The following is a 25,468-nucleotide window of genomic DNA, read 5'->3' as shown; positions in this document are numbered from 1 at the left end:
CTGAGAAGCACACTATTACTGCACTCCATCAGGGTTCTACCTCTCCTCCATTCAGCTTCCTGGCAAAGAGAGGCAGAAATACAGTAAACTATGTCAGAGGCTTTTGCATTTCTGTTGTGAGTTTAGCAGAATGTAGGTGGCCTCTACTGTATATATCAGTAGTCTCCAAATCACTAGTTACCCCTCCTTGATTACTTTTTTTCTTTTTTTTTTTGGTTTTAGGGCTTGAACCCAGGGATGTTTTTGCTACTGAGCTACATCCCCAACCCTTTTTCATTTTTTACTTTGAGACTAAGTAAAAACTAAGTTACTGAGGCTGGCCTCGAACTTAGCATTCCTCATGCCTCAGCCTCCAGAGTTACTGAGATTACAGGCGTGTGTCATCACTCCTGGCTACTTATATATTCTTTCACTGATGGACTCTAAATTACCTCTCATCTCCCTACTACCACAGGCAATGCCCATATCTCCTTGTGGACCTATGTGAGAATTTTTCTAAGATAAATATACAGGAAGATGCTTCCTGGGTTATAAAGCATAACGTATCTCACTAAATATTACCAGATTGCTTTTTCAAAACAACTGTGGCTCAGTGGCAGAGCACTTGCCTTGCATGTGTGAGGCACTGGGTTTGATCCTCAGCACCACATAAAAATTGTTTAAAAGAAACACAGCTGTATCAATTTAGATACTAGTGATATGCTGGATTCAAATCTAGGTCTGTCATATGCTACTATTTGACCTTGGAGAAATTATTCAACCTCTCTGTGCCTTAGTCTTCCCTTTGGTAAAAGGGGATAATAACTATCTGCCTCATCAGGTTTTAAGAAGATAAAAGGAGTTATGTAACATATGAGAAGTGTGTGAGTATAATAGGAATCAATCAAATGCCGGCTGCTGTTCCTGTTCAAATCAGTACCATTCCTGGGCTGGCATTGTGGCACAGTCATAGAGTGCTTGCCTGGCATGCATGAGGCCCTGGGTTCAATCTTCAGCACCACATATAAGTAAATAAAATAAAGGTTCACCGAGAAATTAAAAAATATTTTAAAAAATAAGTACCATTACTACTTGTTAGCCAATGTGTCTAGTTTTCTTTTTTCCTTTGATTTCAGTTTTTTCCTGAGATTTATAGTTTTTTTTTCTATTCTAGATGTTAATTCCTTGATGCCTTTAAACTTTACAAATGTTTTCTCCCATTTCTGCTGTTTGTCTGCCATTTGTCCCACTCACGGCCTAGATAATTAGCATTCTGTCACTTTTTCCCTGGGCCAGTGAGCAGAGATTTTTTTAGCCTGCATATCAAGGAGGAATAGGCATCTGAGGCTCTGGGCTTTATGCAAAGGTCTCAGTTCTAACTCCCCCACTTCCACCTGCTTGAAGCCCTTTTTCCAGTCCCCATGTGAGCATTGATGTGTCCTCCTCCAAGCCCAGGGCCTGCATAGGAGTTTGAAGCCCCTGTGAGCCACCATGCTCTCAACTCCACTTACTGTTCTAGCTTTGATTTTGATGTCTCTTTCTTTGATTTCAGGTGCCTGGGGATTTCCTTTTTTTTTTTTTTTTTTTTTTTAAACTTGACTACGTATTTTAAAAGCATCTTTGTTTTATTCAGTGTTTCTGTGTGAGAAAAACCCATTTACATCAGCTCAGTGTGCCATTTTGCCCAAAGTCTATTGTTTAATTAGTGTCGTCATCCTCAGTAAACTTTCAGCTTTTGGTTTTACCAGCTGCATTCACTGTGTAGCCCTTGAACATGCTGGAATGATTTTGGCCTTGATTATCTCCATTCTCTTATTGATTGACACCATCTTGTTAGTATCTGTGTACTGGTAAGGTGCATAATTTGGTTTGATATTTTTTAATCTTGCCCAGTTGCTTATTCTGCTAAAGTTATTCTATTCTCTCTTCTAATTTCGTTGTTAATAAGAATATTAAATAGCTCCTACCAGAAAGCCCTGTAGTTAATGCTCAGATACCTCCTCTTCATCTTGGTGGATTTTCTCATTTATTAAACTGGTGATAGATATGGAGACCTTGTCTAGAAAAATGACCCTGAAGCGACATTTTAAGTTTTACTTTGTTCTGAAGATATGATTCTAGTCACCTATTTCTTAGAAATAAAGAATATTTAATGGGGCTGGGAATATAGCTCAGTTCATAGAGTGCTTTTAATCCCTAGCACCACACACACACACACACGCACACAAAGTGTAAAAAGATTTACCATGTGTCCAGGTGAGTCTTTTGATTTGTTATAATCCATAAAGCCTATATTTTGTCTTATGGAAAAAAATCACATTACCTTGATATAATTTGTTTATATCAATGCCTGTTTAGTAGCTTATACTCTCTGCTATTTGCAAATTGAATTCCTGTTCTAATTTTTTTCCTCAAAATAAGTTAATTAAAATTTTTAGATACTCCTCATCCTTTTTTAGAACAGCTCCTACAATTGCTTAATTCTTCTGAGACTTTTTTTTCCTCTTTATCTATTTAAAAAATTTACATTTTATAATGAAGATATGAAAACAGACTGTACCCAACAGTAGGGCTAGATGTTCTCAGAGATCCTCTTTCAGCCAGTTAGAAATATTATGTGAATTAACGAATGCCTGGCAGTGTTGCCTACCATGCTGGAGATGGGGTCTGGGTGACGAGAACTGAAAAAACCTATGTACCTTATTGGAAATCATTATTTTAATAAATAAGCTTTATTTATTTAGAGTAGTTTTTTAAAGTACAAGCAAAATAGAATGAAGTTCCCATACACCGCCCCTCTCCACACGCTCAACTTCTCAGCTGCTGTAGTCCCTCTCTTAAGCTGGAGGACTCTGTTGACACACCCTTACCATCTAAAGCCCAGAGTTTACATTGGCTTGGTGCTGTCCATCTGAGGGTTTTAACAAAGTATCTGCCATGTATCTGCCATTACATGTAACAACATGTATCTGCCATTGTAGATTCATAAGGAATGATTTCACTACCCTAAAAATCCTCTATGCCTGATGATTCATCTGTCCTTCTCCACCAGCCCCTGGCAACCATCTTTTTCTTTCTGCATAGTTGTACCTTTTCCAGAATGTTATAGAGTTAAAATCATAAAATATGTAACCTTTTTAAATTGGTATCTAAATTTTGTTTGTGTTTTCATGGTTTGATAGATCATTTCTCTTTGGCATTGAATACATTATATGTACCATGACTTGTCTCTTCACTCACCTGCTTTTTGGTTGTTTCCAGCTTTTGGCAGGTATTAATAAAACTACCATAAACATGCTCATGCAAGTTTGTGTGAATGTAAGTCTTCAACTACTTTGGGTATGTACAAAAAAAGAGTGTGATTGCTGGATCGTATATCACGGAGTAGAAGTTTGATTTTGTAAGAAATTGCCAAAACATCTTGTGAAGTGACTTCTGTTTTCTGTTCCCACCAGCAATAAATGAGAGTTCCTGTTGTTCCACATCCTTGTCAGCATTTGATATTGCCAGTGTTTTGACTTTGGCCATTCTAATAAAGGTATAAAGGTATGTTGTTGTTCTGATTTGCAAGTCCCTGGTGACATACAGAGTTGAACACCTTTTCGGGGCTTACTTGCCACCTGTGTATCTTCTTGGTGAGGTACCTATTCAGGTCTTTTGCCCATGTTAAAATCAGGTTAGTTTGTTGTTCTTATGGTTGTTGAGCTTTAGGAATTCTTTGTATATTTTGGTTAATGTCCTTTATCAGATGTGTCTTTTGCAAGTATTTTCTCCCAGTGTGTGGTTTGTCTTCTTATATTCCTGACATTCTCTTTTGTAGAATAGAAGTTTTTAATTTTAATGAAGTCCAATTTATCAGTTATTTCCTTCATAAATTTGACCTTTGGTGCTGTATCTAAAAAGTTGTTTTCATACCCAAAGTCACCAGGTTTTCTCCTGTTATTTTCTAGGATTTCATAGTTGTGCATTTTACATTTTGGTCTCTGATCCTTTTTTTGGAAGGGGGTACTGAGGATTGAACCAGGGTGTGCTAACCACTGAGCAACATGCCCAGCCCTTTTTAAATATTTTATTTAGAGACAGGTCTCTCTGAGTTGCTTAGAGCCTTGGCTGAGGCTGACTTTGAACTCGTGATCCTCCTGCCTCAGCCTCCTGTGTTGCTGGGATTACAGACGTGTGCCACCATGCCCAGCTCTGATCCATTTTGAATTCATTTTCGTGATGGGTCTGAGGTCTGTGGCGAGACTCAGCACCCTCGATTGAAGGACGGGCTCCCTGTGCTGCCTGTGCTCCCTTGTCAGCCTTCAGTAGGCTGCATTCACTGCATTCACACGGGCCTGTCCTGCTTTCTGTTCTGTTCTGCTGATACACTTTTGTCTATTTGATGAGTACCACATGATTATTTATTATAGCTTTATACTCAGTCTTCTTAAAAAATTGTTGTTTTTAGATATGCACGGCAGTAGGGTGTATTTTGACATATTATACATAAATGGTATGTAACCCATTACAATTTTGATCCCATTCTTGTGGTTGAACATGATGTTGAGTTACACGGGTTGTATTTATACCAAGTCTTAAAGTCAGATAGTATCATTCTTCAGCTATGGTCTTCTTCAGTACTGAGTTGGCTATTTTGGGTCTTTTGCCTCTTACAAACTTTAGAATCAGTTCATTGATATTCATGAAATAATTTGCTGGGACTTTGGGATTGCAGGTAATCTGTATGTGAAGTTGGGAAGAATTGATACCTTGAAAATACTGGGTCATTCTATTAGAGAAAACGAAATATCTCTGCATTTATTTAGTTCTTCTACGATACTTTCTTCAGACTTTAGTAGTTTTTCTCATACAAATAGGGCTTGTATAAATTTTGTTAGATTTATACCTAAATCTCTGGTGGGTGTTTTTTTGATATTGAATTCTACTTGTTCATTGCTGGTATGTGGGAAAACCAATTGATCTTCATGTATTAACTTTGATTCTGCAACCTTGCTGTAATTAATTCCAAGAAAGGTTTCTTGGTCAGTTATCTCAGATTTTCTGCATAAACAATTTCTGCTACAAACAACAACAACAAAAAAGAGTTTTATGTCCTCCTTCCCAGTCTGTATGCCCTTCCCCCTTTTCTCATCTTAGGTTGCATTAACTTGGACTTGCAGTACAGTGTCGAAAAGCAGAGGTAAGGAAAGGGACATCCTTATCACACTGTTCCTGATCTTACCAGAAAAACAAGTAGTTTCTTACTATTAAATATGATCTTAGCTGTAGGTTTTTTGTGTTTTGATAAATGCTGAGGAAGTTCCTATTTCTAGTTTGCTGAACATTTTTTTTAAAAAATCATGAATGGGTATTGGATTTCAGCAAATGCCTTTTCTGCATCTTTTGATGCAGGAAATGTGGTTTGTTTTCCTTTAGTTTGTTGATGTGTTGAAATACATAAGCTCATTATGTCCCATCATCCCATATTTAGGATGCCTATAAAAAGCTTAAATTGAGCAATTTTAAAGGTGCCATATAAAACAACTGTTTTTTATAGGTGACTTGTATGTTGGACAATGGGACATAGTGATGTTTGAATGCTGAGCCAGCCTTTCATACCTAGTGTAAATCCCACTTGGTTGTGGTGATTCTTTCTGTATGCTGTTGATTCTGTTTCCTAATATTTTGTTGAGCACCTTTTCTGTGTTCATGCAAGATGTAGGTCTGTATCTTCTTTTCTTGTAATGTCTTTGTCTGATTTTAATACTAGAGTAATTTTGGCCTCAAAGAATGAGTAAGGGGTTGGGGGTGGCTTGGTGGTAGAATGCCTGGCGTGTGGTAGGCCCTGGGTTCCATCCCCAGCACTGCACTATAGGGAGGAAAAAAATTTAAAAAAGGAAGTATTCCCAGTTTGTACTTTCTGAATGAGATCGTAGAGAACTGGAATTATTTCTTCCTTTAAATATTTGGTAGAATTCACCAGTGAACTTGTCTGTATCTTGTTACTTTCACTCAGGAAGGTTATTTTTTATTCAGTTTCTTTAGGAGATACAGACTTATATAGATTGTCTGTTTCTTTTTGTGAGAATTTTGGCAGATTATGCAGTCCAAAGAATTGGACCCATTTCTTCTAGGTCGTCATATTTGTGGGCACAGAACTGTTCATGATATTCCTTCATCATCCTCGTAATGGCCATGGATCTGCAGTGACACTGTCTTCATTTCTGATACAAAGTAATTCGTATCCTTGCTCCTTTTCTTAACTTGGCTACTTTAATTAATTATTAATTTTATTCATTTATTTCAGAGATCAGCTTTTAGTTTCATTGATTTTTTTCCTTTGATTTCCTGTTTTCAATTTCACTTTCTTCTGATTTTTATCGTTTATTTTCTTCTGCTTACTCTGGATTTAGTGTGTGTGTGTGTGTGTGTGTGTGTGTGTGTGTGTGTGTGTTGCTGTTGTTTCTTGATGTGGAAACTTAGATCATCGATTTTAGTTTAGTCTCACTGCCCCCTTCCCATCTGAGATTGGACCCAGGGGCACTCTATATCTGGCATACCTCCCCCGCCCTTTTTATTTATTTATTTTTTTTGGAGCCGGTATCAGGGATTGAACTCAGGGGCATTTGGCTCAGTATTTTATTTAGATTCAGAGTCTCACTGAGTTGCTTAGTGCCTCACTTTTGCTGAGGCTGGCTTTGAACTTGCAATCCTCCTGTCTCAGCCTCCTTAACTGCTGGGATTACAGGCATGCACCACCACACCTGGCTCCTTTTAAAGACTAAGTTGCTGAGCTGACCTTGAATTTATGATCCTCCTGCCTCAGCCTCCCAAGTCTCTGGGATTACATTTGTGCACCACCATGTCTAGCCTTGCTCTATATTTTTTTGATGAAAGGTGATCATGTTGTATTGTGTAAAAGGAATTGCTGTTCATAGGCCTTTGGTGATGGTGGCGGTGAGGTGTCAGGGGAGGGGAAGCATTCTGTTTCTATAATTCAGTCTCAGGCTCTTGGGGGGCATGTCCTGGGCTTGAATCTCACCCTTACCTCTCAGGTTTCCTGCCTCTGGTGGAACAGGATGGGTAGTGGGAACTGGAGGTGGGCTTGTCCTTTTCCCCAGTGGGTTAAACTCTGGTAAATAGTCTCTCTGCGGCCAGGCCTTGTAAAGAACAGAGTATGCTGGCCTATTCCCAAGTGAATCCTTCTCTTCTCTTCTCTTCTTTTCTTGCTGGAAGGATGGGAAACACGAGGGATTTTTCCCAGACCTTCACTGTGTGGACCTGGTAGTGCTTTAGGAGTCAAACCGCACGAAAGCAGGAGGGACACGCCCTGTGGCTGGGTCGCTTGGCGCTTTAAACTCTTGAGTGTGGGCCTCGGCCTCCTGCAGCTCATCCCTGAGGGTTCAGGTTTCCAGACCTGCTGCTGGCTTCCAGAGGGGCATTCGCCCTGGTTCCCGTTGGTTCAGTTGTGATTCTGTTTCTGCCTGTCGCCAATTTTAGGGAGATAGGCAGTGATCTCTCTTCTCTGATGAATCTAAGAAGGATCGTTAATTTTTCAGCTTTTCAATTGTTTGGACAGAGTGGTGACTTCTAAGCTCTTCACATGCAGAATAGAAGCCAGACTTGAAGGTAGTTTTTTTTCCTACTTTTGTAGTTTCAGATGTCAGAAAATATAGAAAATATAGTGGTGGGGAGGAAAGGGAATCAGCTCTAACAGAGGCAGCTACTCTTGTGTTTTATTTATTTATTTTTTTAAACACATCTTTCTACTCTTTACTGTTTTTTGTTTTTTTTTAACACAAGTTTGATGTTTTGTCATTGCCATGGGATCCTCAGACCCAAAAGTCTACCAGATAGATGTCTCCTCCCCTCGACTCTTGGCTTGTATCACCTGGATCATCTCATCATCTGTCCTTGCACCAGGAGCCTGGGAAGTTGTTTCCTATCTTCACATTCATTCAGTTCCTAAATCACAACATTTATACTTTCTAAATAATTTGGGGTTCTCTCCTCCTCTCTCCTATTACAACTTCTCTTGGTCAAAGCCCTAATTGGTTTTCCTCTCATCTCCTGCAATTATAGAACCGGTCTTCGCATTATTCCTCTCAGATTCTATAGAAATACCACTTAGGTGATATGTATTTAGAATGCATCTCTGACCATAAAAAATGACTTTCCTGCATAAATCCTTTCAATGACTTCTCATTGCCTTTAGGAAAAAACCCAGGCTCCTGAGCATGGCCTTCATGTCCCTCTGTGCCCAGAACCCTGGCTGCTTCTCCAGACCCATCTCTTGCTTCTCTGTCCCCTGCTTCCTATTGTAGTGTTACTGACCTCTCTGCTACCTCACCTCCTAACCCTCCACCCTACAAGGTGCCGTCTCCTCCCGCCATTTCACCCCAGCAGTTTCTATGCAGGGTTTCTGAGGCGGTCAGCTGGACCTCTTCCTCGGAGCTCCACTTTGACTCCCGGACTGCTCCACGCCCCCAATTGGGCTTCTCTGTGCAAGTCGCTATTATTATGGTTCCCACCAGACCTGGTTCATTCTGCCAGCTAGCCAACAGTGTTGTGTTACGCAGAATCTTAAGCACTGGGACACAGCAGATGGAGGAGATCTACCCTAACGGCACTTACATTCTAGTAGAGAGAGCTGTGTAGCAGTAGGCGACGAGGGCTGTGTAAACACACTGAGGAGAGAAGGTGGCCTTATGAACATACAGGGTGAATATTCCTTACCGGAAATGCTTGAGATGGAAAATTTGGTTTTGGATTTTTAGAAAATATTTTCATATACATAGTGAAATCTGAATATAAAATTTCTTTATGTTCCACATAAACATAATACATACAGCATGAAGGTAATTTCACACAGTGTTTTTAGTGCACCTGAGTGTTGACCGACTTGTCCCCTGAGGCAGATGTGGACCTTTCCTCTTGTGATGCCCTGTTGGCACTCCACAGCTTCTGATTTTAGAGCATTTCAGATTTTGGACTTTTGGATCAGGATGCTCAGCCCGTATAAGCAGGCCTCTTTGAGCAGAGACCTGGTGGAGTGAGAGTCAGCCGGGCATGTACCCGAGAAGTCCTGTGGCCAAAGTGTGCTTCCGTGTTCCAGGGCCAGCAAGGAAGGCGTTGTGTTTAGAGCCGAGCGGGCAGGGTGGGGGAGAGTAGGAGAGTGTGGGCGAGGGTGCCACTGGCAACATCTTGAAAGACTGGAAGCCATTTGTGGCCTTTGTGCAAAGAAGTGACAAATTCTGACTGTGTGCTAAATAGAGCACTCTGAAGATTGGGGCGAAGATAGGGTGAGGCTGGGTAGTGCCAGGCGAGGGCAGAGGCATGGAGACCAGTTAGGGGATGATTGCAGGAACCCAGACAAATGGTGGTGGTGGCTGGGCCTGCCTGGAGGGAGCCTGTGGCTAACAGAAGGGACTGGACTGGCGTGTATTTGAAGGCAGAGCCAAGGGCAGCAATAGAAGGATTGGATCTGGGGTATGAGAAGAAATGAGTCAAGGGTGACTTCCAGGGTTTCAGTCGGAACCACGAGAAGCACAGAATTGCTGTGAGGTGGGGAAGATGGCAGGAGAGTTTTGGGAGTAGAGTTTGAGAAGCCTGCCAGGTTTCCTGTTGGAGCCGCTGAAGTGGGTGGTGGGAGGTGTACCTGCGAAGTGGCAAGGAGAGGCCTGAGTGGCAGAGGTGATGAGGAGGCACCAGCAAAGGAGCCGAGGGTCTGACCACCTAGAGAACCAGTGGGAAATATATTTCAGAGTGAGTGGTGGGCAGTGCTGCAGGAAGCTTCAGTACACCGAGGACCTTGTCACCGATGTCTCTGTTCATATATTTGTTTATTCCAGTTGGCCACCTGCTTTTTGGGGACAGGAATGGCACCCAGTAGTATAGTTACAGCTTCAAGTCTAAGATATGGCAGACCCTTTCATGGTGGTTTTTCCTTTGGTTGCTTTCTTGGACCCTCCAAGCGCCAGTCCGATCTAAGAGATGGGAGAAAATGATGTTTTTTCCAGAGTCACTGTGAGGATCGAATGAGATTGTTCATACAAAGCCCGGCGCATAGCCCTTTCCAGTGGTAGAGCACATGGTATTTGCCACACTCACTGTGAACTTTGCATGCCTGGCGGACTTCCCCCCCTCCGCCCAACTGAACAGCATCTGTTGATTGAGTGAGTAGATCGCCTCCTTGTCTAGCCTGACATAAAAGACCTTTTCTGGGTGCCTGTGCCGTCTTAACATGGTACTGTGCTGTTCTCTCCAGACTGTCTTTACGCGTGGACTGTGTGAGGAGAAAGGAGGACGTTCCTGGGGCGATGGAGCTCCCCAACTACAGCCACCAGCTGCTGCAGCAGCTCTACACGCTGTGCAAGGAGCAGCAGTTCTGTGACTGCACCATTTCCATCGGCACCATCTACTTCAGGGCTCACAAGCTGGTCCTGGCTGCAGCCAGCCTCCTGTTCAAAACCCTGCTGGACAACACAGACACCATCTCCATCGATGCCTCTGTGGTGAGCCCCGAGGAGTTTGCCCTCTTGTTAGAAATGATGTACACTGGCAAACTCCCCGTGGGCAAGCACAACTTCTCCAAAATCATCTCATTAGCCGACAGCCTGCAGATGTTCGATGTGGCGGTCAGTTGTAAGAATCTGCTGACCAACCTTGTCAGCTGCTCTGTCCAGGGTCAGGTGGTGAAGGACGGCTCTGCACCATCCTCAGAGGAATGTGGGAAGGAGTCAGAGAAGCCTCATGTAGAGGTCCTTTCCTCCGAGGGTGCCGGAGAGCGCCCCCTTTCTTCCCTGGAGGTTCCTGCCACTCTGGAGGGCCCTGTAAAAGCTGAGACGCAGGAAGCCATGTGTATGATTACCCAGGAGATGAGCGTGGATCCTCCCGTTACCCAGGAGGTTCAGGGGGACCTGGAAGCCCCAGTGGCGACTCCTCTCCCAGCTGCAGTTTGCTCCCCGTCCCCTGATGGACATGCCTTCAGAGAGGTGAAGGGAGCAGACTCAGCCCCAGGTAATCCTCAGCTTCACTTAAGTTTCTATTAAATGGGAGTCTGTACTTCTGTTGTCAACTACAGGCTTTGATGATTTTTATTAATTTTATTGTTTCATTGATACATTTACCAAAGCCCACATTAGGTAGGAAACTATAATCCAATGTAGTAACTCACTGAACATTCTTTTGTAAGTGCCTGTTTTTCATTGATGAAAATCTGGAATTGAGCAGTATCAAAATAATGATATTCTACTTCTGATGATCATGTGTTAATTTGCCAGGCTGAGGACAGTGTGTAGGAGGAGGCTGGAGAGATCCCAGGTTTGTGGTTCAGCGCTGAGCGGCTGGATGCCCTCTGTGCCCTGAAGGTTCTGGGACAACTGAAACTTCCCTTAATAACAAATCACCGTTTTATTTTATTTTCATCTACATACAGAGCATGGGAAGAAACACTGGCAGCTGAGTTTTCTCCTAGAAAATGAAAATGTCTTCTCAGATGCGCTCTTGGTTTCCCAAGACATTTTAAGAAGACTAGAAGAATGTTCAGAAATTGAAGGCCCACAGAAGGAGGTAGGTACCTTCCAGCTTCCTGTGTTTGCTGAATTTAGTGTTCTCAGAACGCCGTGTCTCCTTCCCTCATGGGGCAGAATATGAAAATATGAAATATGCAGAGTTTCAAATTCCTCAAACTTTAATTTTTTGACATTTATTTCATAAAAGCAGTTTTGCAAAAGTATGGAGCAAGATTTGAAAATGAAGTTACGTTTGATTACCAGGGGAATCCCAGCTTATTACTGGTTTTGATCCAGGATACTTCATTGATCACACCATTCCTTCCTGATAATACTATATCCTGAGGGTAAAATGAGGCTTAAGGTCTGGGATAAGCCCAAAGCAGAGATTGAAGCACTAAACACAAAACAATAGATTTTCAAACATACACGAAAAGGATTTAATATCCATTACACAATAGGTTGTTTCCAATGTTTAGGAATGCAGGGACCAGTTTTAGACATAAAACCAGTGGTGAGCATTTACTTGACACTCACCAAACCAAGCTTGATACTTGTTTAATCTCGTTTAATCCTCACAAAAGTCATGGAAGTGAATACTACTTTTTTTTTTTTAAGTCCTTTTTTATGAATGAGAAAACTGTCTCAAAGAGGAGGTATAACTTCACAAGGGCACAGAGCTTGTAAGACTCCAAGCCAGAACTCAAACCTAGGTATTTGACTTTTTTCTGATGCTAGGGATAGAACCCAGGGTTCTATTTATTTATTTATTTATGTAAATATATCAAGCAAATGGTCTCATATGTATCATGTGTGCCAATGATACACATATGTAAAAATGTTTAGGATTTGCACTACAGGAAATTGCCAGATGGCTACTTTGCTATTTCTTAACTGATCTTTTATTCTCTATAGTACTGCAGCTAAGACACATGCCCTTGTATGCTCCCACGCACCTGACCCCCCAAGTATTTAGACCTTGCCTTGTTTACCTTCTCTGCCAGCCCCACGTGTCCCTGCTGACAGGCTTCTCAGAGTGGGACTGTGGCCCTCGCAGCAGGCTTACCCATCTGATGGATGGTAGTGTGGGGAGGTCCTCCCATGTGGCTGTAGGCAATGTAGTATCCTTAGGTACTGTTAATCCAATCAATAAATGCCTTCCAGTAAGTATTTACATGTTCTCCCGATTCATAGCAGGTTATTTTTTTGGCGGGAAACATTCAAGGTCTAGTATTGATTTTAACCATATTAATTGACAGTTGGCTATAGCTATAAATTATTATAGCTCTTGGGAGCTAAGCTATTTACAAGGCTGGACCAACCCTGGCGACTCTCTTTGGGGATTCAAGTCATAAATCCTTGGTTCTCTTTATATTGCCTATGCTGAAAGATGTTATGGTTTTTCATTTTTGCACTTGTATGTTCTCTTAACTGCTCAATCCATCATTGTTATTGTTAGTTCGTTAGTTGGTGGCTTCTAGACAGACCTCTTCATTTTCTCTCTTCAGGCGTCCTTATGTGGACTTGCTTTGGCTACAGAGGAGCAACATCATTCCTTAGACTAGCAATATTCAAGTTATTAGTAACTCCTCTGTCCTTACTTGGATTGTGTCTTGTGCTTTTTTTTAAGCACTACTTTCTAAAAGTGTCTGGCACTTAAGAAGTGCTCAAGGAATCTGTGTTATGCTTGAATTCATTCAATATGTTTTCTTCTTTTTTTCCAGTTTTTATTGTAGTCTTTTGATGGCAGTAACATTAATAGTACCTTGGGAGAGCGCTGATCACTGTTGGTGATCATTACAGGCTTATATTATTTCTTTCTTGGTTTAGAGGTTGGAGTAAACTCTACAAATCACTTGGTAGCTGTTTTTAAAATTTATTCTGTTATGGTCCTTCATAAATCTTTCAACTTCCGAAAGTAAAAGGGAAAAGATGCTTTAAGGACATAAAATTAAGTTAAGTGGAAGGGCTGCACACGTAGCACAGTGGTGGAGCTCTTGCCTAGTAAGCGTGAGTCCTGGGCTGGATCCCCACCACCACAAAAAACATTAATTAATTACTTGTAGAGTTAGGGAGATGCCACTTCACCTTTAGGTCTTCCACTCCTCTCTTTTGTATTTTTTTAAAGACAGCTTTATAAAGAGGCATAATTGGTGGTAAACTATATATATTTGTGTTTGACCTTTGGTATCAGAAGTGGGATATGAACCCAATCTCTGCAGGAAAGCTCTACATATTTAAAGCGTACAATTTGATAGGTTCTGGTACGTGTACATGCCCACAGCCAAGACAGTAAGCACTGCATCACCCCTGAGGTTTCTGCATGTTCTTTGTCATCAGCCCCACTTACCACCTTCCACTCCACTCACCCCATCCCCTGGGTAACCACTGATTTGCTCTCTCTCCTTCTAGATTATTATATGTTTTCTAGAGTATTATTTGAATGGAGTCAAATAGAACTTTTTTTTTTGATCTGTTTTCTTTTTTGGTACTGAGAATGGAATGTGGGGGTGTTTTATCACTGAACTACATCCCCAGCGTCCCCCTTTCCCCTTTTTGAGACAAGGTCTTGGTAAGTTGCTGAGGCTGACCTCAAATTTGTGATCCTCCTACCTTGGCCTCCCGAGTCACTGGGATTACAGGCATGTGCTACCATGCCCACTGTGGCTTCTTTTATTCAACAACATTATATTGAGGTTCATCCATATTGTTGTGTGTTCATTCCTTATTGTTGTCAAGTGGTGTTCTGCTGAGGAGCATTCTAGTATGTGTACATGTGATTTATGTATCCAGCTTTGCTGTTTATTAGCATTGTGACCTTGAGCAACTTTGTAAATCTTAGTTTCTTAATTTGTAAAATGGGTGATATTATCAGTACATCATAGGGTCACTGTGAATTAATATAGGATTATCTATAAAAAAAAAAAAAGACTCAGTAAAATGCCAGGCTTACAGTAGGAACTCAGTAGATGGCAGCTGCTATTGTTTGTTTCTACAGTAACTCAGTATTTTTAGATTTAAAGGACCTCTAAACCTCCTTTCACTGAGTGCCTTTGGGTACCCTCACACCATGGCTGTTTGCTCTGACCCGAGATGGTTTACTGATTCTGTAGGTTTAATTTGTAAGGCATGTTTAAAGAGGTGCCACCATCCACTTGGTGGTAGCTTCCTGAACTACAGGGGTGGTGTCTAGTACAGAGCAGTCGTCTCCAGAACAAAGGTGCACTGTAGCTAAAAGTCATCTGGTGTGCTTGTTAAAATGTGTATCTCCAGACTCATTCCAAAGAGTCTGAGCTCAGGCTCAGGGTATGGTGGAATTTGAGAATTGCTAGAGAGGCTAACAACCTATAAAACTCTTAGCGTGGGCCAGCGGATGCAGTGTCCAGCATAGTTAGAGGCGTGGAATGCCCGTCTGCTCTAGGTGTTCCCCTTCTCAGCTCTGGACTCAGTGGGTGTTTCCTGAGCAGCTGACAGGAGCCACGCACTGAGCTGGCAGCAACAAGGAAGACAAACTTACGAACCGATCCCTGTCCTTACAGAGGGTCTTCACAGCACAGAAATCCTGCTACACGTTATTGAATTTTCTGGGAAGTATACACAGTTATCACTGAATTATAGGAATTGCCAGAGGCTTCAATGATGAATGCTTTTAGGAACTGTTCACTTGGAACACGTTATTTTAAGTTTTAGTACAACTTCAAAAGTCATTTGGGGTCTTTTTTTTTTTTTTTTGCTGTTGTGATTTTTCTGCTTGTATACTTTTAGTTCCTAAGGAGCTTTGGGTTATTTTTGTTATTAGATTAATCATGAAATCATAACTGTGCAACTTAACATTGAAAATAATTTACCACTGGGCGTATACTTTAGAGGCTTGTTGAAGCACGTGAGTGGTGTGGTTTTCTGGGTGAGATGCACCGTGCGGCTGGATTGAGTTCAGGGAGGACACGGTAAAGCAGTGTCCTGATGGTTTTATTTCCTGAGATAAATGATGAAAGGTGGCAAAGCCATTCCCTGAGCAGTGATTGCAGGAACATGAGAAGAGGCCCTGCCACTTACATTGTATGAGACCAAAGCCAGAACTGATTACGGAGAGAGCGCTCAGGTGCCGGGGCAGGAAGTGTCTGCTGTCATTCGCTGTCCCACTGCACACCCCTGCCCATTAGAACAAGTAAGGAGCCACCCGAGAGGCTTCCTGGCTGAGCCGAGTAAAACCTTTCTTTAAAGCCAGACTCATACTTCTTTTCAGTTTTTATGCTAGAACTTTTAATTGTCTTCCTTCTTTATTCCTAGCCACGTCCCTGCTTTAATTAATTGTGTATACAGCAAAGTAAGTCTTTAACCAGAATAAGGAACTAACTTTTTCTAGTATTGATTTCCATGCAGTTTGATTCACTTTTCACCTAAAGATCTGGAAAGACTCCCAAAGCTGAAGACCTGCTAACTTTTTCTTTTTATCTGCTTCAACTGACTTTGAAAGGCGAACACGTTTCTCCTCCTGCGTGATTTGCTGTTTTCAACCCTGTCACTGCTTTGGAGGCTGTCCAGCAGTGCAGGTCTATGTTCTGAGGACTGCTTAATAACAGTATGGTTAGTGCTCTGGAGAGTGAGTTAATGGGATTCATTTTACAGCCCTATGAGAGGTAAAAATGGGTTGTTGCTGTTTTTCCAAATATCCTGTTTTTTGTTTTTGTTTTTGTTCTTTTATAGTGCTGAGAATGTGCTTCCCGTGTGCCAGGAAGCACATTGAGCTACATCGCTATTAAATCTGGGATATGTAGCCATAGATAGATGAACTACTGGTTTTATGGAAAGGAAATTTCATTCAGTTAAACATTTATTGAGCACCTGTTTATCAGCCTTTATATTAATCATTGAGACCAAGAAGAATTTTACAGGTTATATCTATGTAACCTGACATTCATCAGTGTTGATTCTGGTAGGTTCAGTATAATCCAAGATAGATGGACTTGATATACTCCAAGTCTGGGAGCTAGAACTGAGTGAAAGGCGTGTGGGTTTACAGAATGAATAGTCTTTATCCAGGCTCTTCTACTCAATAGCCCTGTGACCTTGGGCAAATTACTTAACCTCTCTGATGCTCATTTAAAATGGCAGCAGTGAGGCAGAAAGTAGATGGCAAGTGCACATAGTGTCTAGGATGATGTTGAGCGATTGTGGTCTGCATCATTACTTTTTAGTTTTACTTATTTACCTTGATGCAGGGGATTGAACCCAGGACCTCATACAAGCTAAGTGCTCTGCCACTGAACTGCCCCTTCAGCTCCATATGTGTCATTATTGCCACTGCCTGGCCCTTAGCATTTAGGGAAGGACCCCAGTGAAGAACAATGGAGTGCAACCCCAACAGATTTGAAGGCAACAGGCAAACAGTTGGGGAAAGTAAGTAAATTCATTTAAGAGACTTGAGGGAAAGATTAAATGGCTTTTTCCCATGTCAGAGATAGAAAGGAAATTATCTCAGTTTTAAATGCATTTGCCTCTGTTTCACTCAGAGGTAAAGTATGTTGATTACTTATGGAACCCAGTATTAACATGAATTTATTGAAGTACCTTTAACCCCTAAGAACCAAAGGCGTTCCAAATGCATTTTTAAAGAACTTAGCCCTTTTGGCAAAACTCTGTTTTGGTCCAGCTCTTTTACATAGAATCATTTCATTACACAGTAGCAGCCTGTCCCAATCTGTGACATCCTTCTGTTGAAGCAGAGACACTAGTTCAGAAAAGAACTTACTGCACAGTGGAGTCCCAGTGAGCCTGGAGTAACAGCTACCGAGCTGCAGAGTGTGCCCCTGATGGAGGGAGGGAAGTAGGCCTGGCTGGGCAGCCGACTGCTCCCCCTGGCCCTTCATCAGCCTACCCCTGCTTTCTTCCCAGATGGTCACCCTAGTGTCACTGCTGAGCAGTGAAGTTAACAAATGTTTTAATTTCACTGCTGAGTAGTTCTGCAGAGGGAAAGACAGCAGAGAGGATAATGAGAAGCACATCAGATGCCGCACTGACGACAGCTTCTCTCCCCCTGGCCCAAAGGTTAATGCCCAACATGTTGGATACTGAGGGGTAGACGCAGGATATTCAGAGAGTTTTAGGTGGAGGGAAAAAACCCCAGCCTGGCTAGACTGAATGAGATAGCTATGCTGTATCAATTAAGATGCACAAAAGGAGGGACAGGGAAAAGGAAGAGGAAGAAACGTGTTTACTGAGGTTGTTAGCAATGAGTGGGTCTCTGTGAGCTATCTACTGCTGTGTAACAAAGTACTCTAAAATTTAGCAGCTTAAAGCAACATTTATTAACTTGTAGTTTCTGTGGGTCAGGTGTCCAGATTTAGCCTGGCTGGGTGCTGTTACTCAGTCTTACTAGGCCCCAAACCCAGTGTCAGCCAGCGCTGTAACCAGGTCAAGACTCCACTGGTGGGGTGGTGGGCGGTGTCCTTTTTATTTTTTCCGACACTGGGGTTTGAACCCAGGGACACTCTACCACTGAGCTACATCCCCAGTTCTTTTGATTTTTTATTTTGAGGCAGGATCTTACTAAGTTGCCCAGGCTGACCTTGAACTTGTGATCCTCCTGCCTCAGTCTCCCTAGTAGCTGGAATTACTGGCCACCACACCCTGCTGGAAGTATCTTTGTCTAAGCTCACTCCCATGGGTGTTGGCAGGCTCCAGAAGGCCCACTCCCGGTCCACTCACTGGAGAACTGAGTTCCTGGCCACATGGGCCTCTCCCTAGGGCAGCTCACAGCAGGACAGCTGTGTCTCCCAGAACACAGGCAGAGAGAAGGAGGCAGCATGCGAGGTGCGTGTGTGTTGACAGGAGGGGCGCCCCGTGCTCCTCAGAAGCCAGCCATGAGAGCCAGCCCAGGAGCACGGATACCACAGGCTCCCGCACTGGAGCCACTTTGCAGGCCCCTGCCTCAGGTCCTGCTGCTGTCAGTGACGAGGCATTCTGAGGAGAGTTTAGGCCAACCAACAAAAGGCAGGACCAAGGGGGTCAAGCATTCAATTTATATCTTTATTTGTTGTTTATTTTTTAAATAGAAGACGAGTTATCTTGGGTTCATGGAAGTTACTCCCATGAAATCTTAATGTGGATTATTTTACTGTGCTTTATCCAAGGTTACTTTTGAAGATGACAAAAAAGAAAAAACAGGAAACTTTTTTAAAAAGGTTAATTTAGCATTCTGTGATCAGGAAGCAAGCTATAAGCAAACAAAGAAACATGAAATCTAATTAACTCATAATTATTTGAGCAGAGAAGAAAAAATAAAACCTATTTAAACATTTTAAATATATCGTTAACTACCAGAATTTTTAGCAACTGTCTAGCTAAATGTCGCCATTGTTGATTTTTTTTTTCCAACAACACAATTCATGAGATGATTTTGTGTATATGCTTAGAGAACTTTAACATATGCTCTCTAAAAACTCATGAAAAAGCTTTCATTATTTTCTTTTGTTGACACTAAAAAACACCAAAGGTAGCTTGTGGTTTTGCCCCGTAGAGATATGAAAAATGAAGACTGGGCTGGGGAGATAGCTCAGTCGGTAGAATGCTTGCTTTGCAAGCACAAGTCCCTGAGTTCGATCCCCAGCACCACAAAAAAAAAAAAAAAAAAAATGAAGACTATATATATTTGTGTGTATGTGTGTGTGTGTGTGTATGTGTGTGTTATATATAAAACTATGTATGAAATTCAGTTTTGATTATCAGGGATTTTTTCCCCAAATATGTTAATTATTGCTAAAATATAACTGTTGCTCCTACCTTCAGTTGGCCCTCCTCTCATTTGTGTAAGAGATGTTCCCTCAAAGAAAGGAATGCTGGTTTTGTTTATTTTTTCACTAGGTCTGGAAGACACAAGATGGTGAGTTTGGTTTTATTTGTGGCCTGAGACTTGTGGAGGCTAAGCCATGCGTAGTGGAAACTGTGGCTCTAGATTCAAACAGACAGCTCGGGACTAGAAGCCATTTTCGGGGTAGTCTGCATGAAGGTGCCGGGGAGAGCTGTGCAGGGCGTGCTCTCGGAAGAGAGAGGAAGCCAAGGGTTCAGCCTGGTCTGAGGTCCTGCTTATGGCTCTGGACTGAACGAGGCAGTCAGGTGACATCAGTGTTTTTGAAGTCAGGGAACTGGGATACAGAGGCAGTAGGAATGCCAGATGCCACAGAGAGGTGAGGGAGCCCAAGACCAGAGGCAGGGCTGTTGTGTGTTCAGCATTGACCAGGGGAGGAAACTCGGGAGCCCTGCAGGTTGGCAGCAGGCATTGATGTGGAATAATTAACATGCGGATCTTTCGTCCCTCTGACAGCTGGCAACCACAAGCCAACACACTATTAGGCTTAATTGTTACAGAATAGATCTAAAAGTAGTAAGGATCGTGTCTTTCTAAATAGTCTATCATTCATAATGTAAATGACTTAAAGTGTTCTTTTTTCCTAACTAGTGAGATTTTAATTACATTCTCCAGTAATAAAATGACAGTTCATCCTTTTGAAATTCAGATATCCTTGCCTAAGAAACACTCAAAATGTCACAAGATTCAGAAAGGTATAATTAGGTAAGAAGAATATTAAGTTTGTGGAAAAAAAATGCTCTGAACACCTACTGTGTGCCAAGCTGTACTAGTCGCTGTGGATATAGAACCCCAGAAAGCCTGATTCCTATCGTCAGAAGAAAAAAGTTTAAAAAAATAATAGTAATTACAGTACAGTGTGCCAAATACAGAATGGTGAGCAGTAAGGAGGAGGCGGGCTCATGGTTGGGGAGGGCCTCTCAGCAGAGTTGACCCTTGAGCCACGTTAAAGTGTGCAGTCAGAGTCCTGCAGAGGACAGGCTGCGGGCCAAGGCAGCAGGGTTTGCTGCAGCTGCCGTGGGGGAGGACAGTACTGGGGGGAGGGGTGCTGGAGAGGTAGGAGGGATCAGATTGTTGGGGGCCTCACTTGCCTTGTGGCGTGCTGATCGCTCCTTCTGGACCCTTTTGTTCCACAGATTATAATGGCATGTCTTAAGGGTGAAGGAGGACATTCAGCATTCCAGAGCATCCTAGATAAAGTAAGAGATGAGATCCTAGATGTGCAGACTGTCGTGTCCCTGTTGAGACTGTACCAGGGTTCTAATCCTGCAGTAAAAACGGCGCTATCTGACCCGAAACCAGAAGATACAGCACCAGTGCAGCCAAAAGGTAGGAGGGAAACCTTTCACCCCATGGCAGAACCTTAAAAGCTTGTTCCAGTGATACTTTATTCAGTGGCGTAGTTATTAAGTGATATTCACGTAGGTTCTACATGCCACTCCGGAGGCTGCATGTTAAACATACACAAGCTAAATGTGAGTCTCCATTTCTATCCCCTAGTTAACTAGACTGATACCTTGAATTGGAGAATTCCATCAGTGTCCTCCTGCCTTTCAAAAAGCTGCATATCCAGAGCAGCGCCTTGCGTGCCCCGGGTGAGCTGGTTCGCTGACAGCACTTAAAGGCTGAGGTTGCTCTCATTTGGGTTAGGTACAAAGCAGTGGCCTTGCCAACCAGAAGTTAACCTCTGGCTGGCTCTGAAGCTTTGTGTTTCGACAGATAAATGAAACATTTTTCCTTTCATAGAGTTTAAACAGAATAATAAAGTATTTTCCTCCCTAAAAGTGATTCTGCATTCAGGTGCACAGAATAAGCTGAAAATCACTCTACTATTCTGTTAGATCTCTCTCGACAAACCATGCTGTCATTTTCTTCAAATTGACTAGCTTCTCTTGTGTGTCTCTAATTCTTTCTCCCCCAGGGAGCACAGGGGAGGGAAAGACCTTGTCTGTTCTGTTACTGGAACACAAAGAGGACCTGATACAGTGTGTAACACAGCTGAGACCTATTACGGAGTTCCTGGAAACAGCCAAGGAGGAATTCCTGCCTGGCACCGAGAAAAGGGTGACTGTGTCAAGTATTCCTCCCCCTTCTGAGTTGATGTAGCACTTTAAAAAACTCTCTTCAGTGGCAGAGAGCACTTTTTACCTTGTGGTATTTTTATACCTTCTGCATAGTAATCACCTTGAAGTTCAGCGTCTTGTTTCATGCCCCTTGGTGTTCGTTGCAGCAGCTTGCTGAGGGCTGTGCACACTGTAGCCATGCAGCAAAGACCTGGGTGGGGGGAAGGGTAAACATGTGGTGTTCTTGCTTTGGCTCAGTGACTTCCTCTTAGAAATAACAGTACCAAGAGTTAAAATGTTAAAGTGCATTGTAATTATTGTGACAGTTTCCCTCTGAACAGAAATGACACACAGTTAATATGTAGAAAATAGGGAAAGCAAACAAAAAGAAAAAAAAAATCAAGTCTCACCACTCAAGAGGACCCCTGCTAACATTCTAGGGCACACACTTCCCACTCTCCTGTTTGAGGCCTCCTGAGTGGGTCGTATGGAACCCGTGGGTTTCTAACAGATGCTAATGCATTTTTGTACCCATAATATGGATTTTGGTAGCTATATTATATTTTAATGGATATATCATCACTCATTATTTTTGGGGGGTGTTTCTAATTTTTTTTGCTATTAGCAATGTTTCAGAGGACATCCTTGCAGGTATATCTTTGCACATTTCTCAGATTATTTCCTTAGAATAATTTCTGAGAAGTGGAATTTTGGAGTAGAGAATATAAAATTCTTCAAGTGCTCAATACATGTTGCCAAATTGCCCTTCAGGAAGGTTGTACCAATTCCCTCTCCCACCAGCTGGCTACTAGATCCTCATAAAACTGCTGGCATGACTTCCAAAGGCAACTAGATAACTGTATTTGTTGGTGTTATTGATTTCAACTTTGTGCTAAAAGTATTTTTATATCTGGAAGGAAAGAATAGGGATAGAAAACTTCTGTGGCATCAGTTTCTTAAAATTGTGGGAAGTGACTTAAATGTTGAGGAAAGAGAATGTTTAGAATCCACTGAAGCAATGGCTGAGCACTGGATTCATAGCAAGGACAGGATCCTAGATTTTATTTTTCTCAGTGATCTTAGATAAATGGAAACAAGCTTTAATCTCAGAATTGTATTTTGTAAATTAATTGTGTTTTTAAAAATTTTTAAGTTCTTGAACTTCTTAGAGAAAGATAATACATACCAAAAAGGATTAAGCTCTTGTTTTCTCCTTAGACTTCAGATTAAGTGTAATTTCAGGCATTCAGTTTAAGTAATTGTTTATAGCACGAGAAGTACCTGATTCCCTGTTTAGTGATTTCATTCCCATTACACATTCAAACCTTTTGCTTATTAGCTAGATTGAATGTGTCCTTTGAACTGTTTCATTATCTTGGTAAAATAGCACTTATAGGTAGAGCCCAAACTCAGCCTCATTCTCTGCAGCAAGATGGACCACACTGTCATTTTCTTCTGTCACTTCCAGTTTACTTGACAGAAAAAGCTAAAGCAGAAGAACTTAAATTAGTTATAAATCACAAAACACTTCTTAAGCTTGGGAGTCACACGGGAGCTGCATTAAGCTGCTCCTTCTTGAAAATCGAAGAAAACTAATAAGGTAGAAGTGTAGAAGGGAATGTTGATTGAATAGCCACAGTGTGTTGGCACCACGTGGCACGTGTACCCAGGCCTTTTAGAACTTTTTCTTTTATGAAATGATACCTGTCTTGGGTGCCCTGACCTTATCTGTAATACCTTGAGTTCTTTCTTTGGGAAGTTGGTCAATAGGGAGGTCTTTACTTTAGAGCATAAAAATAGTGATTACTCTGATTGCCCTTTATTTATTGCTTATTGTATGCCAAACAAAGTGCTAAAGATCTTTTAAACACTACCAAATCTCGCCCTCCGAAGTCACTAGTGTCTCCCTCGTTTTAAGGTGAACACATGAAAGCCTCAGGAAGTTCAGCAGCTCACCCGAAGGCACTGTTCTGGGGACAGTACTGGCACCCAGAATGTCAGCCATACACAGCCTCTTAACCACCGTGCGTCCTCTTCCCAGTCAGTCAGTCAGCCACCGCATCACATGTCCTGGAAGTTATTCCAGGCTCTGCAAGGGGCATCTTCCATTTCACAGACTCCTCATAACAGCTGTGCAAGATTAGTATGGTTATCTTCACTTCCAAATGAGGAATATAAGGTTCAAAGAATTAAGTAGTTTGTGCAGGGTCATGAAGTATAAATACTAGGACTGGGGTACAAACTAGGTCTGCCTGGCTTCAAATCCCATATACCTTCTCTTACAATATCGGCTACCTCAAATCAGATTATTGCTTAGGAACTAAGATTTAGTGCTGAAATCAGTGTGGCTTTTAAATACAAGCTCTTAAATTTTAAATTATGGTTCATTTAGTAGAAATCTACTGTGCGTTAGCCTTAAACAAAAAGAATGACTGTGTTCTCTACCGACAAGGATTATGACAACTTGATTTATTATATATATATATATATATATATATATATATATATATATTCCTTTCATATATATGAAGCCAATTTGATTTAAAACCTAGATTCATTATTTTAAGATGGGAGTTAATTTGATAATGGCAGCCCCTGGCATCTACCATGACTCATCTGCCTGTTATACTCCTTTTCCCAAAGGAAAGCTCCAAAGCCAGTTACTGTGAATCTGTGGATTACATATATTGAAGTAATCCTCTGCTTTATCAGTTCTAAAAGAGCCATGTTATGTGTATTGCATCATGGTCTATTAAGACATAGTTCTGTTGTAATAGGAAAGTATATGTCACATGTTTTATTTTTCAACCTCTTGCTAGAGCCCTGTGCCCTTTTGACTCAGAAGATCCTTCAGCTCACTGAAGAGGAACGAGGGAGAGGAATGGTTGAGCTCTGGCTGGAGCTGATGTATGGGGCATTAAGATCAAAAGACATGAATGATTAAGAACTCACTAGAAAAGGAATCCAGAAAAGCACTTTATTATTTGGAGTCCACAGACTCCACATAAATTATCTGGGTATTCAACTTACTTTGTAATAAAGTAAAATAATAGAATTGCTCTAAAAATAACCTATACCAATATTATGAACTTTACCAGAGATCAAAAGACATTTTAACTGTATTAGTCAATTTCCAGTCTGTTTCCCAGCCTTAGTGCTGGGATTTAGAACAACTAAATCTAAAGAAACAGATTAGATGTAAACTACTTAACTGACTATGTGATAGAGACCAAGCATAAGAATGTTTTTTAAACTGCAGGCTCTTAGAGGCAAGGAATGTTCTCCGACCTGCAATTGAGAAGGGAAGATTCATAGAGCTATTTGTTTGGAGAATGTTTTGGATTTTTATTAAAACAGATTAAGGAGGGGACATGACAAAAGTCATGCCAGAGTCTTAGAGGACTTGGAGATAGGGCGTCCTGTAGTGCCGTCTTGCTGGATTCTCCAGTGGTGTGTCAGATAAATTCTGAATTGCCAGTAACTGGTGTTGGCTTGATTGCTTGCCACCGCAGGTGATGCTGAATTGCTGTGAGGGTGGAACACCCAAGGAGACTATGGAACGTTTGTTGCACAGAGTGACTGAAGAGAAGACCCTGAGCGCTGAGAGCTTGGTAAAGCTCCTCCAGGCTGTGAGGCGGGCGTTTCCGAACTTGGACCTTCTGCTGGGGAATTTGCAGAAGTTAGCCGCTTTGCCCAGCGCCACAGGTATTAGTTAATTGTTGACTCTCTGGACTGGAACTCCACTACAGAAAATTACAGCCTTGGATACCATTTGGCTCCGTGCTGGGAAGATAAGATAATGCTAAGAAGTGTCATTGCCAAACAGAAACTAGCTGTCACAAATCAATGACTCTCACTATTTCTGGAGTCAAGATCTGAAATGAGAATGACTCTTCTCCATTAAGCTCCCTCATGTGTTCGCAGAGTTCAGGGTTTATTAATTGATGTCTCCCCCAGGTTGTCCAGGGAACCCAGGGGCTCCTGAGGCTCAGCATTCTAGCAAGTTCTGTGGATAAGAGTGAGCAAGCAGAGATACAAATCTTGACTGCCCTGCATGCTCTTTG

The 25,468-nt window shown here is 41.9% G+C and overlaps 1 protein-coding gene across 2 annotated transcripts in view; it reads left to right on the top strand.

The window, feature by feature from the left end:
- Positions 1 to 25,468, top strand: part of Zbtb40 (zinc finger and BTB domain containing 40) — a 66,024-nt gene that overhangs the window by 21,455 nt on the left and 19,101 nt on the right. Inside the window, exons 1-6 of one of the 2 annotated variants that reach the window (XM_047545962.1) lie at positions 10,005 to 10,136; positions 10,229 to 10,980; positions 11,399 to 11,532; positions 20,478 to 20,670; positions 21,263 to 21,405; positions 24,917 to 25,109. In XM_047545962.1, coding sequence (XP_047401918.1) covers positions 10,084 to 10,136; positions 10,229 to 10,980; positions 11,399 to 11,532; positions 20,478 to 20,670; positions 21,263 to 21,405; positions 24,917 to 25,109 — 1,468 coding nt within the window. In that variant the 5' untranslated portion in view covers positions 10,005 to 10,083. Of the gene's footprint in view, positions 1 to 10,004; positions 10,137 to 10,228; positions 10,981 to 11,398; positions 11,533 to 20,477; positions 20,671 to 21,262; positions 21,406 to 24,916; positions 25,110 to 25,468 lie in introns of those variants that run through there. The other variant, XM_047545952.1, reaches the window with a different exon arrangement.

The sequence above is a fragment of the Sciurus carolinensis genome, chromosome 1 (assembly GCF_902686445.1).
Source record: "Sciurus carolinensis chromosome 1, mSciCar1.2, whole genome shotgun sequence".
NCBI classification, from domain to species: domain Eukaryota; kingdom Metazoa; phylum Chordata; class Mammalia; order Rodentia; family Sciuridae; genus Sciurus; species Sciurus carolinensis.
The sequence above is the reverse complement of the archived record's forward strand: the minus strand, read 5'-3'. Positions and strand labels throughout refer to the sequence as shown.